This window comes from Gallinula chloropus (genome assembly GCF_964237585.1).
Source record: "Gallinula chloropus genome assembly, chromosome: 19".
Classification (NCBI taxonomy): domain Eukaryota; kingdom Metazoa; phylum Chordata; class Aves; order Gruiformes; family Rallidae; genus Gallinula; species Gallinula chloropus.
In genome coordinates, this window is record NC_140104.1 from 2339161 (window position 1) to 2357195 (window position 18035).

The following is an 18035-nucleotide window of genomic DNA, read 5'->3' on the forward strand; positions in this document are numbered from 1 at the left end:
TCGCTCACCTGGGCTCACATCTAGAGGAGGCATCTGCACAGCTGCTCATTGCACAGTCAGGGTCAGAGCCTGAGTTGCCACATCCCATCTGTTGCTGTGAGCACATCCTCCTCCAGAAGACACAAACGAGTTCCTGGTTGTACTGCAGAACATGCCCATTGTTGTGTGAGCATGACAGTGTTGAACTCTGTTCCCTGGCCATGAGTCAGTGCCTAAGCATATGCCTACTCAGCCTTAAAACCATGAGTAAACCCAGGCCTAAGCAAAATAGTACTTAATCATATGAGGAAGTTTGCTGGCCCCTGTCTCACATGCAGCTAAGCATCTGTGTAAATGCTACACAGAACTTGAGCCTGCTAAGCTCTTTCAAAGCCCCATTAACTTTAAATCCATGGTCAATTCATTGAAGCAAATGGAGAAAAACCAGTGTAAGTTAATACTGTGTCCTCTACAAGAGATTATCTTATACAGGATGTTTTTATAAGCCAGACTTGAAACACAGGGAATATCCATACAAGATTAGACTATTTTATTATTATTATTTTTATAGTGCTCTGTTTGTTGTGATTTAAACTTTAGCACAGCTAAGGGCAAAGGACTGAAATAGCAGCCCTAGGGTGGCTTATGGGACAGAGGTGGTTTGAAAATGGAAAGTCACAAATGGATGGGACGGGCAGCATAGAAAGATTTATTTAAGAAACAGAGAACAGGTAAAAACAATGTGGAGATGGATTTTTGCCAACCCTCGCCCAGGAAAGCGCAGGCAACAGTTCCACGGCAGTGCTCCGAGTTCAGCTGCTGCTGGAAGGGTTGTCAGGGTTTTGACATGTCTCTGATGGTCTTATGCTCCTTCACTGCCTTCTCCCATTCCTTGCCATTGATATCCTCTGTGACAATGCTCTGCACCGTCCCGTCATCCAGACAATGGGGAGCTATTCCTGAAGAAAGACAGAGTACATAGAAACCAGCTTGTTACAGGTAAAGTGTGGGTGATGCCTGCACCCCTCTGTGTGGGGAGCATCCCAGGGAGTGGTACATGCTCAGCCCAGCCATTGTTGTACAGCTGAGGAACCTAGATGAGAAACCTGTCATGGGCAGAAGCCCACATGTCAGAGGTGACTGTTTCTAAAGGAGGAGCCATGGGGTCAGGCTGCAGTTCTAGATGTTTAGCACTTTGGGAACAAGCTCTTAAGACACATGCTGCTCGCTGCTGTCACGTTAGTATCCAACAGAGTCACAGAATCATGAGGGGTTGGAAGGGACCTTGAGAGATCATTGGGTCCAACCCCCAAGGTTTGGGTTGGTTGGTCTTTATCCAAGGTTTGCTATGTGGTTAACTTTGGTTACCACAGTTTACTCTTTCTACCTACCGTAACCATCTGGATTAGAACGAGGAGTATAAAAGCTCTGTACACCACAGGTCTTGCAGAATGTGTGCTGGGCATGATGTGTGTTGAAGGTGTATGTTGTCAAATTATCAGCACCCTAAGCAAATGAAAAGCAACGTAAGTTTTCCACATGAACAGATGTATTACTTTCTGTGGGCCTGTAGCTAAGCAATGTAAAATTCAAAACGCCACCTTCATGTCTCTACTTGAGATTCATGCTTCTTTTCTGAACCCCTGGGCTTTCTATATACACATGTCCATAAGAGTCAAGCCTGAGAACTGCAAGAGCTTTAACATCATCTCACTAAATACGATGCACTAACACACCCACACCAGGCAGCATAGAATTCAGCCATTTCCCCCAACCAGCCACAGCAAACTTAAGAGAGAAAACTGGCTGCCACTTGCATCTTTGAGGATACCACTGGATTATAGTGCTCGTGTTCACAGCCATGCTCTTACTGCATTCTTACTCTACCTTCAGCAGCTTGAAACGTGATGCTGGGACAATGAAGTGTCTGTTCTGTTTCTTTGTGCAAATACTGCAACTGTAAAAGAAAAGGCAGACCTTTCTAGAAGCAGTGGACAAGTTACAGTACAGCACTCAGATCTAGTGTGGATGTCTTGACAACAAATTCCAGGGCCAGCCATTGGGTAGCAGTTAGTGGTCAGCAGGTGTGGTCAGAGATGTAATAATGTTCATTTAAGAAGAACAAGTTAAAAAGGGGCTCATGAGCCCCCTGCACTAAGAGGAAACGTAGAACTTGTACTCACTAGACCTCTTGTGATGCTTCCTGTGAGTGTGGACACCAGACCTAAAGTCCTGCCCAGGGAAGCAGCACCTGCTACCACCAGCACTGATCCCATATTGGATCAGGACATAAGCAGGAGAATGCCCTATGGAAACAGCTCAGAGGATGTCGTCTTCTTTTAGCTCTAAGGTATTGATTGGAAAAGCATACGAGCTTATCTTCATCTATGAGAATAAAGAACAAAACCAACTCACTTGCAGTTGAAAACATGCAGATCTGCTGAAGCCCAGACCTCAAAGCGGACAGCTCCACAGTGACAGCCTCCTGTGTGTTTGACCAAACCTCTGTACTCACTGGAGAGAGAAACAAGAGAGGTTTTGCGACTGTATTTTGGTTTTAGCCATGAAAATTAAAGCTTGTCACATACACCATTATGTGATTCTGCCCTAAGCAGTTCCTGAACACCAGAAAATGTATCTGCAGAAACGTGTTTGAATAAAAAATGAGAGAAGAATAGCTCTGCAGCAATTGCACTTCTGGTTTAATTAAAATGGAGAAAAACAGAGAAGAGCAACAGTTCAAGTACACCCTGCGTGCACTAGGAGATGTGCTCCCCTGCCATGCTCCAGGTCAGAATGCTAGCCTGGGCTACAGCATCATCTCTGCACAACAATACATAGCAACAAGCAGCATTATCACAAGGCAACCCTCTTGGAACTGGGCACTGAATTGTCTCACAGTTCTACTCGCTACTAAATACTCCTCCATTTAAAAGCTGGGAAAAGCAGGGAAGGGAATTCTACAGACCATTTGAAATGCATTTTATTTTCTGTTGTAATTGCAGAGGAGCTTCACGATGAAGGAATTTCTGAGCTTGTGCTTTTCCCTCTCCCCTGCGCTGCCTCCATAGCAACCGGGTAGAATCACCCTGCCAGGTCAAACTGCAACGGGAAAACCTTTTCCTTCCCGATTTTCACTCCCCCGGACAGTAACTGATTACAGCCCAGCGATGATGTGCTGTGCTCCGGGAGGGGGGGAAGAGCACAGGAAAGGGGTGGAGATTTAGAAGCTGAGCCTGGCGGATCCCGCACGGTGCCCCCAAGGGCATTTGGGATGGGAGAGCCCAAAACCGACACAAGCCGTGGCGTAAGGAGCCACTTTCTCCGTGGGGCGTGCGGGGACCCCCCCCACCCCGCTCTTCTCTGCCGCTCTCCAGAAGCCTGTGGTTACTGCTGGGCAAATGCTTCCAGAGGACGGTTACCTAACGGGGGAAGGAGCCTCCGGGCAGAGTGGCTCAGCCTGGAAGCTGCGGGAAGAGCCGCCTCGCCCCGTACTCACTAGGCGTCCAGCAGCAGCCGCGCCGCCTCCTCGCAGCTCAGCCGGTGCCGCTCCTGGAAGGCGGCCCAGCGTCCGCTCTGCGCCCCCAAATCGAAGGGGCCGGGGGTTTGTGCCTGCGCCCCCGGCCCCGACGGGGATTCGGCCGCCTTCTTCTCTCGCCCCCGGCGGCTCCCGCCCGCGGGGGAGCTGGCGGCCGCGCTGCCCCGCCGGGGCCGCCGCGCGTTGCCCGCCGTGACTCGCCCCATGCGCCGCCGCCGAGCCTCGTCGCGTCGTGTCCGCCAGGGGGCGCCGCAGTGTCGTCGCGCCGCGCTGGCGGGAGCGGGGGCTGACCCGGGGGAGGGGCCCGGCCCGGCCTGGCTCGCTCGGTAACGGCGGCGCTCGGAGGACGCTCCGCGCCCGGCGTCGGCCCCGTCTGCCGGCTGGGACTGGAAGTCACTGGAGTCACCGCCCCGCGCCGGTTCGCCCAAAGGAAGGGCTCGCCTCCTGCACGGCGTGAGGCTGAACCCGCCAGTTCTGCTCCGCTTCAGCCCGAGCTGCTCCCTCTGCGGCAACCGCGGTGCCCCAGCGAGTCAGGGATGGCGGGGTGCTGTCAAAGTACATTGCTTCACATCTCACCCCCCGAGCTGCTGAGCAAAGCGGCAGGGAAGCCGGGCCCACCCTGGGGAGCGTCTGTAGCCCTTCCTGAGGTTTGGAATGGTCACGGCAGCCCCAGGGAGAAATGGGTTTAACGCGCTCCCACTAGACAGCTCATCACACGTTGGGTCACTGAAGTCTGGAAAAGGAAAACGAGGTAGCACGTGTCTTCCAAAGAAAACAAAAAGCATATGAAAATGTGACAGCCCCTCTCTAGTAATAAATACCTAAGAAAAGGTTCTTCTTGAGCTTCTGAGAGACAGTGCTGTTTCTCAGGTAAAACTTCAATAGGGGGGAGAAGTCAAAATTTGTAGGTGGCCAGGTCACCTTTGAGATGGTTGGGGAATATCGCTCTAGCACAAATCTTTGTGCCCAGTGTTGCAGGACTGGGAAATTACTTTGTTTGAGTTATAATCAGCAATTTCTATTTTCAAAAGGACTTTGTATCTTGCTCTTCTCAAGAAGGGGAGCTGGGAAGGATGTAAACAAGTGAGCTGGCAGGCTGTTGCGGGGTAGAAGAGGCACCAAAGGGTCATATCTCAGCCAGCAAAGCAAGTGGGCAATGATGAAACGGCTATCAGCACTCTGTGGGCTGGAAAACAGCTTTAAAAACATATGACTACAGTGCGTAGGCTGCCTCCCGAGATGGCACGTACCAGGACTCACATAACAATCCTGTGGCTCAGCACCTCTCTTCCCTGATGACAGGAAAGGATAACCAAGTTACAATTTCCTGTTGCTCCTCATGTGAACCTCTCTACTGGTTACTCATCCTAATGGGACCACTTTAATACACCCCGTATGAGAAATTCTGGCCCATGCCAGCATGTTCGTCTGTAGTTCTTGACCTGAGCCACTCCCAGACTTTTAGTCACACCAGATTTCATGTCAGTCACCCTTTGGGAGAAAAAGTCACTGAGGTGAAACTGGAGACCACAGACTGAAACCAAACCTGTGCAGTTTGCAGTGTGGATTAATTTACCTTCGGTGCGGCGTTCGGCCAGCAGCAGTCTCAGGTTTCAGCCTACACAATCTGTCCATTTCTAAAAACAGTTAACTGTGCTAAACTGAAAGGCAGAACATATTTCAGGAGCTTGTTAATGATCAGCTCACACAAACAGCCTCCTCTCTTGGCACAGGAGAAACTAGCACTTGTACACTCCCAAAAAACAAGTTCCAGTGAGAAAAACGGAGTATGCAGTGCATGTAACATCTGCAAATCTGTCCCTCTGTGAGCCCCTCCACACTGAGTTCAGCATATTTTAAATGTGGGAAGCACTTTGAGAAGCTAAATTCTGTTCCCCTGCGACGCTTCAGGATAAAGAACTGGAAGACAAAATGGAAGAACAAAATGCAGTTGTGTTCCAGAAGCCTAGAGTCAGAAATTCTTCCCCCTTTTTCATTTCTTTCATATTTCACTCCAAAGGACTCTTAAATCTCAACATTGGGTCTAACATAAATAATCATTTAAGAGCTTTATAGTGGGTCTCTGGCTGATGATAAATTTCAGTGGTACTCTGATTGTGAGCCCTTCATTTCAGTGATTGCATGCTGTGCTGTCAGTGTACCTGGGCAGCAGGGTGCTTCCCGGTGCTGAAGAGTTAACAGCTTTCACTGTCACAGCCTTGCTTCCAAATCTGATTAATGTTTGCCCAACATCAGTAGAAGCCAATGGCTTGATGAAGAATGCTTTGCTCTCAAACTTCTGACACAAAACGGAGCAGGAAGAATTATTGAGGTGGATGATGGGATAGACAGGAGGAAAAGTCCAGTAAATTGCTGTTCTTTTTAGCTGTCCTGTGATATTCGAAGTTCAACAGCTGACGTGGTTCTTTAGTGTTAAAGTACAAAGGTGTTTTTTCTGTGTCATCTCAGTGCTGTTTGTGTAACAATGACTCAGCTCTGCAGGCCTGGCTTGCAGCCCGCACTGACATTCTGTCTGTGTGGGCATTTTCATCACAAAAGCAGCCCTGAAAGCAGCAGTTTGGGGGTTAAAGAGAATTAGAAACTCTGGATGCTTTTCATCCCATAGGCAGGGATACAGTGTATAGCTAATGCCATGCTTAGAAGAACTGAGGTACTTAAAACTAGGTAGTTTTCCCAAGGGAGAAACATGTCAGCGCTTGGATTTTAATCTTACTGTGGTGGAGGGGACATTGTCCTCAGCATCAGGGGATCCAAGCTGGATCTTAAAACAAAATACAAGAGATCTCACATCTCAACCCACAGACAGAGGCTGTTCAGAATGGCCTTGACAGCATTTGGGTTTGCTCACTGTTAGAGACTTTCCATCAAAACACGAAAGCCTACTAATTAATAATGATGAACAATGTTTTAAGACTTGTCTGTCCTTCGTTTTTTTTTCAAGGTGCTGCTTTGCTATCCTGCTGAAAAAACCTCACCCCAGAAACCACACGCTAATTCGGCTGAGGCGCAGCAGAGAGAAGGTGAACAAAGAGAACTCCTTCACTGCAGTGCAGCTTGGAGCAGATCCAAGAGACTCACAGGCAGGAGGCAGACTGAAAACATGCAGACAAGTAATTTTTAGATTAGACCCAGTTATTAATCGCTGCTTTCGCTGGCGTAACGTGCAGGCACAAACCTGTGATTTTAGGCTGATGGTGTCTTTATCAAATGCCCTTTAGAAGTCTCCTTACATCAGAAACATCATGAATTGTAGGTCACCTAGACCTACAGAGGAGGACATGCCCAAGCCTGTTTATTGTGGCAGCACAGATCTTAAACCTGTATCACGTGTCCTGCGAAGTCAAAATATGCTTTAAACAAACAGGGAGACAGAGGAGCATTGCTTGTTTTCCTCCTTTTACTCTAAATCTGGATATCAATTTGTTTTTCTTAAGCTTTCAGCTCCTTAAGTTGGTAGCTTGTTAGAAACTTTGCTTATTTAAGGTATTTTTAGCATAAGGCTTAAACCCTATAACTCAGTTGTCTTTTTTTGGTCATTTCGTAATATTACTTTGAATTGTGACTCACTATTTTTGTAACCCTTGAGCTTGGCAGTACAAGGACAAGCACTAACATGCCACAGCTCTATTTGTCTTATGGCTGGAACTTCAGCAAAGACTGGGTCTTACTGCAGTGTTAGAGGTTTGGGGAGAAAATATTTATCTCCACAGCTGCAAACAGGTAAATACAATTCTGCTCTGTCACACACAGTGAGAGAGACCTGAGGTAGGTAGGAGTAATATTAGGAAATAAGAATATATATTTTTTTTTCCCCTGTGGCAAGCAGCCCTGTTTTTATCTGGCCAAAGGGACAGTACTGAACTTGCTACACATACTCAAATAGCCTGACTGGCTGGTTGTCCCAAGTTAAACCTGGTAACTAAAGATAAACAGATAGCTTCATGTGACACTGCTCATGTAGAAATGATAGGCTTGTTGCTAAGACATTCGTGTACATAAAAACCAGACCCAGCTTGTGTTCTAGAATGTACAGATTCATTGGGATCATTTCTTTGACCCCAGATCCTCCTCTCCTGAAAGTAGGTTGCTTTGTACTGCTGCCCAATGACCTACTTTTGAAAGCACTTGGAAAGAAATACGTGTTCCCAACTGCAGGCCCCATGCCCTGGCAAGGGCTGGAACCACCTGCGCAGTCAGGCCAGTCACAAGATACAGATTTCTGGGGGGTTTTTTCAGCTTTGCATTTATTTATATACAGTTCAGAGTCAGCTGCTTGATGATTTTTATTCAGCATGAGCTACTTGAAGAAAAGTGGGATGTATTTTAAATGCAGATACAAAGCGTGGAACATTCAGAGCACGAGTTTATCACACCGAAAAAGCAGCTCTCTGTACGCAGCCCCCCAGTCCCCAAAACTGAAGAGATGGGCATGAAGATGGCTATTACAGATTAATAGTTGGGAAAATTCAGTGAATCCCATCAGTGGAGGCTGCAAAATGCTAATGGTGGCCTGTGCAGAGGACCTCCCTCACCCATAGGCTATGGAGATTAGCTTAATTCTGCTAGGCCCAGGAGTTGTGTGCACAAAGCCTAACTCTTCTGTTTATCTCTTTTGACAGAGGGATGGATAACTGAGGAAAATAATGAGGCTTTTTGCACGGAGTTGATTAATCCATAACTGCTTTTAAAATAGTCTGCATTCAATGTCAGTACATTGCTGCCTATGTTTGCTTTGGGTAACGTCATTTCCCTGAAGCACAAATTTTTCAGGAGCCATTATTAACAAGGTATTTAAAGTAGAGCCATCTTGTTGGGACATTACTCTGATCTGTTGATTTGAAAATTTAAACAGAAACCAAACAGTAGTGAAAGCAGATCAGTCACAGGGTTTAGCCATACTCAGAAAAAAACAAGGGAGGCCATTAGTGTTTTCTGGTTTACTGAGAAAGGAAAATAAAAAGAAATTTCTCCTCCATTTAGAGGGACATAAAACCCCAAAGACATGTGCACTAAAATACATAATCAAACACAGACCTTACTTTATCTTAGCCTGTGGTTAATCTCCAGCTCAAGAGATGTTGCCTTTCACATTTGTAACTATTAGTCACTCGTGGCCCTTCCCCCCCAGGATGCCACAGTATTGTTCAGCTGGGGACAGGTTCCTGGAGCAGTGCCTGGGATGTACAGCAGAGCCAGGCCAGCCGGGGAGCAAACACTGAGCCACACAAACAAAACGAACCTACTGGAAACATTGAGAAAAGCTGGCAGCATAACGAAAACAAACGTGATACTGCCTAAATCTGCCCTTTATCCTAAATTGATGTAGCTGAATAATATTTTCAAGGTTAGTTATTGCCATGGAGCTGTCCTGAACTTTCCAGTCACCATTTTCCTCTCTTCCCTTTTCCATGTTGTCAGTAATTACTGTTGGGATGATTTATTTCCTTTTTACTGTAAACCAGGAGGTGCTTGGAAACATAAGCCTTGTTAAAGGAAAGCAGAAGGGCTTTGTTGTTGGGGTATTTTGGTTGTTTGGTTTTGAAGGGTGAAATAGGGTACTGAATCCTGCCACTCGTGTGTGCTTCTGCTTTGGGAGCAGAGGATTTAACAGTAACTTCATCTGGCTTCACTAAAGGAGCTAGCAGCAGATAAAACACCACCATATAAATAAAAGCCTTTCTGGTCTCTAGGCACTCCAGGTATAGTTAGGATATGAAATGAGTTAAGAGCCAGTCAGAGAGGTATAATGAAGCTTAATTAACACGACGTGTATTTCCATATGTTCAGCTCACAGAAGGAAGTTGCTCCCTAACCCGACCAAAGCTTCCTGTTTTAAAAGCAAGTAAACAGCCATTTGAATGTCAAATGTCAGCGTTTCACCACGGGGGTTGTTTTGCAACCTCTCTTGAAAGAATCAAGTTGTCAGCTGGCTGAAAGCGGTTCAAAGGGCTGCGTGGCAAGGGGCACACGTAGCCTGACACGCCATGAGTCACCAATGCTCGCCAAATTCCTAAATAACTGTATTTTTCCAGCCTTTTCTAACTCTCTTCTGCCCTTTCCAACTACTCCTGACAGGCGCAGGCAGGCCCGGCCCCTCATGCCTCACACCACCTCAGCGAAGGGGCTCAGAATGATAAGCCTTTTATCCCCCAGGGCGCTTATACCCCTACGGATGGGAGGCTCCCCCCGAGCGTTGCCTGAGGCTGACACAGGGGTAAAGGGATAGCCCCGACCCTCTCTCCCTCATCCATCTCGGTAGGGCTCTGGGGATTTTCCCCGCACTGTCCCCCCCACCTCCCCAGTCTCCCGCCTCCCGCCATCAGCGCCATAGCGCCAGGCCGCACGCGCACAGCTCTCTACCCCCCCCCCGCCCTTGCCGAAATCTGCCTCCGCCAAACGGCTCCACCCTGGCAACAGCGCTGACCTCACCGCGCGCCAATCAGCGCTGAGCAGCACCCGAATCTTCCAGAGTTTTCCCTCACAACCGACGCCGCGCCACTCCCGGTCTTCTCTTGCTTTCCCCTTCGATCAACCAATCAACGCTCAGTGTTCTTACCTCTGCACCAATCAGCGCCCAGCTTCCTTGTCAAACTGCCGCGCGCCTTCAGATCTACCCGCGTCTCAAAGATTTCTGGTTTTCGGGGTGTGAGACCCCCCACACCGAGTCCCCGAGACCCCTCTGCGCCCGAAAGAGGGATTGGAGAGGGAGAAAGGCGAGTATTTGTCCCGCCAGGGGCCTTTTGCTTTGGGACTACTTTGGGAGGCGGATGGACACGTCAGTTTACGGGGGCGGGGACTGATTGTCGGTTACACTATAAATAGCCGTGTGGCTGCGACATTTGCCTCAGCAGGAGCGGAGCTTTTCTACACGTACGGATCAGTGTTCAGGGCCGAGACGTGAGTGGAGCAGCGGGGGGCCTTGGATTTGGAGGGGGGGAAGGAGCGCTTTTGTTGGCGTGAGGAAGCGGGAGTGGGGCGGGCGGTTTGTGAGGTGTGGGGGGGGGGGTCCGTGCTGTCGGGGGTGAGGGGGAAAGAGTTGTGCGGAATCCGGTCTCGGAGCCGTGCTGCTCGGAACTGAGGCGAGACTAAAAACCCCGAAAAAACATCACCTTACGGGAAGGCGAGAGTCTGAGGGGGGAAACAATACCGAGTCCGCCTTAAGCGGGAAGCGGGCTGCTGAGTCACTGCCTCAGGCGAGCGGCGCGGCGCTGCTGGCATCGCTCGCCCCCGTGAGGTGCCGCGGCAGCAGTGCGGGAAGCGGCTGTGGGAGGGGGTAAGGGCCGGGGAGCGGCGCGCTGAGGGGCTCCTAGGAGAGCGTAGTATGATAAGCCTCAAAAAAGAGATTAAATCGGGCAAAACAGTTGCAAGTAGTAGAAAGGCCTAGTGAAAAACTAAAATCGAAGCTGTAGTGTTCTTTTAAATCTCGAAAAATTGTTTATGAGTATCTGTCTAATGTTGAAAGCTACCTGTGTTTTGCAGTTCAACATGCAGATCTTTGTGAAGACCCTGACTGGCAAGACCATCACCCTCGAGGTTGAGCCCAGTGACACCATTGAGAATGTGAAGGCCAAGATCCAGGACAAGGAAGGCATTCCCCCCGATCAGCAGAGGCTGATCTTTGCCGGCAAGCAGCTGGAAGATGGCCGCACCCTGTCTGACTACAACATCCAGAAGGAATCCACTCTGCACCTTGTCCTGCGCCTGAGGGGTGGCATGCAGATCTTCGTGAAGACCCTGACTGGCAAGACCATTACCCTTGAGGTTGAGCCCAGTGACACCATTGAGAATGTGAAGGCCAAGATCCAGGACAAGGAAGGCATTCCCCCCGATCAGCAGAGGCTGATCTTTGCTGGCAAGCAGCTGGAAGATGGCCGCACCCTGTCTGACTACAACATCCAGAAGGAATCCACCCTCCATCTTGTGCTGCGCCTGAGGGGTGGCATGCAGATCTTTGTGAAGACCCTGACAGGCAAGACCATCACCCTCGAGGTTGAGCCCAGTGACACCATTGAGAATGTGAAGGCCAAGATCCAGGACAAGGAAGGTATTCCTCCTGATCAGCAGCGTCTGATCTTCGCTGGCAAGCAGCTGGAAGATGGCCGCACCCTGTCTGACTACAACATCCAGAAGGAATCCACTCTCCATCTTGTCCTGCGCCTGAGGGGTGGTATGCAGATCTTTGTGAAGACCCTGACTGGCAAGACCATTACCCTTGAGGTTGAGCCCAGTGACACCATTGAGAATGTGAAGGCCAAGATCCAGGACAAGGAAGGCATTCCTCCGGATCAGCAGAGGCTGATCTTTGCTGGCAAGCAGCTGGAAGATGGCCGCACCCTGTCTGACTACAACATCCAGAAGGAATCCACCCTGCACCTTGTCCTGCGCCTGAGGGGTGGCTGCTAAGTTATTGTGCATCTTGCTTGACAACAAGATTGCCCGTGGCTCTTGTTTGCACTGTAGTTTAATGTCTTAAGTTAAATGCGAGGTTAATGCCAGTTGCAGTAACTGCTGAACAACTGTTTGTAATGCTAATAAAGTTTTCTGTTGCACATCACCATTTGTAGTCTGTCTCAGTTCAAGCTAGTAAAACTGGTGTGTTAAGTGACGTGCTTAATTTGGCTTTGTTCCTTGGCAGTTTTAAGCTTCTCTGCATGTGAAATTTGGACCTTGTGGATGAAACAGTCTGGATTAAAATCGTAATTTGAGCACTAATTCAATGTTGTTTTTTCTTCCTGGAGTATAACCAAACTCTGTTTCCAGAGAGGATAATAATGGCCTTCAGAAGGCCTCAGCCACCATCCTGTGGGATGATATGACTGGGTGCAGCAGGGTGTGGTGTGCTGCAGCCTGTGAGCTGGCAATGTGTTTACTTGGGTTTCTCTAGTGTTGAGAGACCTGAGCTTCAGTGTGCTGTCTGGCAAAGGGAAGTACTTTCTGGAAACTACACAGGTCCATTGCTGCCTGTGCAAAGTACACTTAGGGGATGTGTTCTGGAGAAGTGCTGGTGCAGGGTGGGTGGGAAGCCTGGCTCTAGCAGGAACTTGAGCACTGGTGAAATGTGGCAGTGGTACGGCAGTGTCCTGCCCTGGTTAAACGTTTAGGTAACCATTTAATGCCTAGTTAGGGGCTTAGAACTGAAAGCTGGGGTGTTGGGTTTTATATGTGGGTGGGTTAAGGAAACAAAGGGCTGGGGGTTGGAGTTTAATTGATGGGTGGTGGGTCATAAAGGGTGTGTGTGCTTTGACAGAAGCAGGCTCTAAGGCACATGGCTGCCAGGGCCTGAATGTTTAATTTTGGTAGCTGATTAACTGAAGATGGGAGCATTGGCATCTGTATGACCAGTGTTTTTGTGCTGGTGCCCTTTGTACTATGCACCATCTCAGTTGGCTTTTGGTTCAGTGTTACTGTGGAAGTTTGTTACCTGGGAATTTCAGCTTCCAGCCTGACATGACTGTGTGCATACTCATATTAGCAGTGTGTGCTTGGCACGGGTACAGCCTTGGCTGGAAGGTTACACTGCTGGTTTCATGGCAAACTGCACACTATCTGCAGTGTGGATTTGGTAGTTACAGCTGTGATAGGCTTATTTTTTCCAGCAGCTGGGCTTGCTTCCTGGTGCCAGACATAGCTGTGCCAACAGAAATGTGGAGTTCTGTAATCAATTGCTGTGCCTGCTGTATGAAATACTTTCCTGAGGCTGAGTTTTTCCTACAACTGCCTTAGTTTTTCCTTGGCTGTGCTTTTTCCAGTTCAGCCATTTAGCCAGATCTTGGGTTTTTTTTATCCAGTTTAGTCTCCTAGGCAAGTTCCCTGGAGGGGTTTGTGGAGTTTCCTTCTTGGAGATCCTAAAAATCTGTGGCCTGGTTCTGGGCAACCAGCTCTGGCTGTCTGTGTCTGAGTAGAAGAGGTGGGCAAGGGTCTGCAGAGATCCCTACCAACCCCAGCCACTCCTCACTGGGTTTCTCTTCGTTCTACTCACTGCTCAGTAGTGTGTGAATTTACAGTCCAGAGGAGGTGTGGCACTGAATAAATTTACATTACTCTCTGCTGATGATATGCTCTGTGATAAAATTAGCTGGGACCCTGGGAAGGTGATATGGTTCTGCACCAGTGTCCCAGTGCATGTTCACTCTGGTTTTATACCAACCAAGCCAAACCCATGTTCAGCCTTTGCTTCTCTGGGTCCTTCTGGTCTTCCTGTGGTGGATGGTCCATAAGGGGAGCTGTGCCTGGAGCTTTCTTTAGCCCCACCTTGCACCTGAGGTAATAAGTAGGGGAAAGAGGGGGGGAGAATGTTGGGTCCCTCTGGTTGTGGGGAGCAGCTCAGGCCTAGTTTGGGCAGCCTGAGCTGAGGGAGAACCAGCGTATGCTGTTTCCCCAGCCCATTGGGAAGGTGTGATTAGATGTGCATGTGCTGAAAGTTAATTAGCTCTGTGTTTGGCTTCAGGAGGGCACTTCCTTAAGGTCCATGCAGGTGGGAGGACATCCCTGCAGTGACACAGCACTGCCCTTGGGGTGTGCAGAGCCGGGCTCTGCTCACTGCCAGGGCATGGGATCACTGTGTGGGACTTGAGCTGGCCCTGCCAGGCTGCTCATCCCCAGACAGGGGTGGCAGTCACTACCTGCAGCAGATGAATGCAAGGGATTTCTTTAAGGAAAAAAATCTCTGCAGTTCATCTCAAGTGATGAGAATTAGGGAGGTATCTATAAATTACAAGGAAGTTAAAATACCAATTTACAGAACACTGTTGACACTGAAGAAGTGAAGAACACTGAGGTGTGAGGGAGGCAACGTGAATGATTGCTGTTAGGGTACATTGTTTCTCTCACAAGGTGGTGGTACCTCGATCCAATCTGCTTAGAGCCAACTACTCATAGCTAAAATAAATAAGAAGCTAATAGGCTTTGGCCAGAATCTATATGCTATTAAAAAAGAATAATCCTTGTGCTCCTGTATTGACAAGAGATTCCAATAACATCTTTTAATCCTGCTGCAGCCTGAGTTTTGGGACTGGCCTTTGTGCTTTGTCTTACAGCCTCACTTGCTTTCCAGTCTGTTCTCTCCTAGAAAGGAAAAGAGACTCCAAGCTTTCAAGGCTTTTGTCTTCTGTGCTTTTAGAAAAGTACCTCTCTGGTTTAAGATGTGACAGGTGATATATATACTGAGTTTTGTTTAGGGTTTTGCTGTGGAAGTGACTGCCCCAAAATGTAATCATGGGGAGAGAGGCTTGAGGTGGGCACGCCTTGGGAATACCTCAGGGCTTTGGCAGCCTTGTCTGCAGGTCCGAGGACATCGTGTGGTAGCTGCAGTCAGAGATCCACACGGGTTTATGTTTATGGAACATCTCTGTGTCATCTAAACCAGCCTTATTTAGGACTCAGGCTTTTAAATTGGACATGTTTCTGTTAGGTATGTGATACATAACCAGGTGGCGCTAATTCTCGCAAGTGGCTGCTTGCGACTCCTTTTTTTTATCCTTGGAGAATTTCCCATAGAGGCTGATTCCCGAAGCAGTTGGAATTCAGATTTAAGAAGTGGCCGCTGGATGTCAGTGTTTCTCCACAGAAACAGTGTTTCATACTCTGGTGCTTTGGTTGTCAGCGGTTCCTTCAGGCTGTAATCCTACAGAAAGGAATACGTCAAGTAGAAAGACACTTCCATGTAAGGAATAAATGAAGTGGATGGTCCCTGAGAAGTGTATAGATAAGAGCCTTTAAATATTGTGATGTGAGAGGAGTAGTTAATGTAAACAATGTAATGTAAATTAATCGAGTCCCCAGGGCTATTGGACAAGGTCCAATGAGGAATTACATTTAAGAATATTTGGATTTTAGATGGCTGCTGTCCCCTGAGGCATAGATTCCATGAAGCTGTTAAAATTCATCCCTTCAGTTTAAGTTTTATGTAACAATTGCACCAAAAAAAGAAGTCAGGCCTTCCAAAAATAATTGGTATTTTCCCCAGTGTGAAAGTACAGCTTGAAAAGAAACAATTGTCTCCTCTACCCAGGTGGCTTTGTGAGCTTTGAGCAAAGTGCTGGTGTACCTGTTGTTCTGGAGAAAATGTTAATGGTCCATTGTACAATTTGTCATTACAGGCTTCCCTCCTCCCCTGAAGATGATTTTTGAGTTGCTGCCCCTTGGAGTGTCTGCACGTCAATGCCGTAACTAAATTAGATGTGTGAAGTCACTTTGATCTTATAGAAAGCATCATGTTAATCGTGAGAGTATTCTGTTTTTCAGTATTTGGCAAAAATGTGCTCTGAGGTGAACAGATAACATGTGTTTTGGGAAATGGGATTCGTTTTGCCTTCTGTTTTAGCAGATTTCCATTGTTGTTTTCCTGCTGTGCATTACTGTGCTTCTTCATGCATCATCTCTATATGTCTCCTGTCAGGAGAAACTTGGTGTCATCAGACTCATTCACTGAGCAACTGCAAGATTTCTCCTTGTCCCCCCAAATGAAAGCCTCAAAAGGCAAGGGGATTGCTTGTTGCTTTTGAAAACTGAGGCTGGCACGTAGCTGTAACTAAATTGCTTCTGTTACTGTCCCAGCATGCTGTTTCAGATGTCTTTCTCCTGGGCCCGAGCAGTGATCTGGCTGTTAAAACTTGGTGGCAAGATGCTTGTTAAGCAGCATAAGCAGCTCAGCTGGCATAGCGCTCGGCAGTGACATAATCCCACTGCTGACCTCGGAACGCTGTCACTGGCAAGAGCGCATTTGGGCAGATCTTGTGGCTTTTCCCTGCCTTGCTTCTCCCCTCTCCGAAATGGAAGTGCAAGTGTTTACCCTGGGGTACTCTCTGGGAAGGCGTGTGCGCATGTGTGGAAGCATCCCAAAGGTCCTGTGTTCCCCCAGCAGCTCCGTGTTTCTGTTTTGCTGTGGTGACCTCTCAGCTGGCAGTGATTCCTTTCCCAGCAAGCTGCACATTCCCCTTCCCCTGTGTAAGCTATTAAAACCAGATGCAGAAAGGACTCTGTTATGATGCGCTTGTTGTTGGCTGGAATGGTGGGCTGGCTCCCACGAAAGCTGGGGGAAAGGAATAAAAAGCCCAAGAGGCTTTAAAAGCCTAAGTCAGAGCTCAGCTCCTGGGCCTGAATCTATGTCTGTTTTTACTGTGGCAAATTAAGTGAAACACGACAACAGCAAAGTGAACAGAGCTGGAATGAGGGAGAGGAGAGATAGAGATCTGGTCTTGCATCAGGCGTTGGACTCGATGATCCCTATGGGTCCCTTCCAACTCGGTATATTCCATGATTCAGTTTATCTGCCTATGTTTATACGTCCTCCCGTGGGTCCTAATAAATGGTTCAGCTTTGTGGTGTTCCTGTATCAGCTTAATTTTGAAACATGGGAATCTGAGGAATAAGTTTGCGATCTCATGCAGCAAAGCCGCGAAAGAGAAAGAGGCACCCTGCCATTTGATGGGTGTATTTATAGAGAGGTCTTCTCACAGCCCGCATCTGACTCAAAGCCGGAGCCATCTGGGAGTGTTTCTGTGGGTGACAGCCACATTCCAGGAAGCCCCACATCATCTGCAGTCCTGTCAGATGAGGATTGCTTTAGGCAGCAACTTCGTGCTGGGTAATGCTGTTGAGACTGTGAGTGCTGAGTGTCATCCGGTGTTGATTCTGTGGGAAACAACGATCGTGCTGCCTCTGTTCTCTTAGGAGTGGGAGAGAAAAAGCTAAGACACTTGGTGGGGGCTGATATCCTGTCTCCTGGGGGTCCTGTTTTGTGAGCGACAAGGGAAGGAGAGTTAGTGTGGGCATGGTTTTAACTGCAGGCAGTTGTAGGGATGGTCAGTCCATGCTCAGAAACCTCCAACCCTTTCCAAGGTGGTCCTTTGGAGAGCCAGCCCATTAAGAAATGATCACTAGTTGCAAATTCAGTAACAAAGGGTGTAAGCATTTTGGTACTGGGGCTGCTTTGTGCAGTCTCCTGAGCTTGTGATGAGCAGCTGACACTGTGTACGTTGTAGGGTGATGTTCTGGCGAGTTTATTCTGTATGGTTGGTGCTGCCTCATAACCGGGGTGTGTGAAGTGTGAGGAGTGCTGGTTTCTCACAGAAACAGTTGGTCTTGGATGTTTCAATGCATTCTTGCTTGTCCTGGGGCTGAGGGAGCCTTGTGACAAACCACAACTAAACCGCCGGCTCTAGCACTTTCGGGGTCAAATCAGCCACCTCCCTTGAGACCCGAGCGGGCTGCTGGTGAAGGCGAGATGTCACCTCCATATGTGCAGGCAGGGGTTAAGCATTATGTATTTGCAATAGCCAGCCAGCTTTCCCATATAAGAGCACTGCACTCATTGGCTCTCCCTTTTACTGAGAAATCTATCTAGTCATTTCCTGTGCGAGCCCTCCTTCACTTTGCAGAAAGCTACAGAGTTGAGTAAATGACAATAATCCATGGTTATTCCTTCTGACAGGCAGCTTGGATTCTCTCATGGACCACCAGCAACTAGGAGTTTGACGTCGTGCCATTAACAGACTGC

At 48.3% G+C, this 18035-nt stretch overlaps 2 protein-coding genes across 2 annotated transcripts; one reads left to right on the forward strand and one right to left on the reverse strand.

Annotated features, from left to right (window-relative positions):
• Positions 1-546: 546 nt before the first annotated feature.
• Positions 547-3733, reverse strand: CENPV (centromere protein V). The gene is made up of 5 exons (XM_084273173.1): positions 3479-3733; positions 2395-2493; positions 1867-1936; positions 1371-1485; positions 547-938 (listed from the first exon to the last, which is right to left on the reverse strand). Exons 1-5 carry the CDS (start codon positions 3721-3723, stop codon positions 814-816), a joined length of 654 nt encoding a protein of 217 aa, XP_084129299.1. The 5' UTR covers positions 3724-3733; the 3' UTR covers positions 547-813.
• Positions 3734-10307: 6574 nt separating this feature from the next.
• UBB (ubiquitin B) lies at positions 10308-12092 on the forward strand. Its single transcript, XM_084273246.1, has 2 exons — positions 10308-10435; positions 11018-12092. The coding sequence occupies exon 2, from the start codon at positions 11024-11026 to the stop codon at positions 11939-11941; it is 918 nt and encodes a 305-aa protein (XP_084129372.1). The 5' UTR covers positions 10308-10435; positions 11018-11023; the 3' UTR covers positions 11942-12092.
• The last annotated feature ends 5943 nt before the right edge of the window (positions 12093-18035 follow it).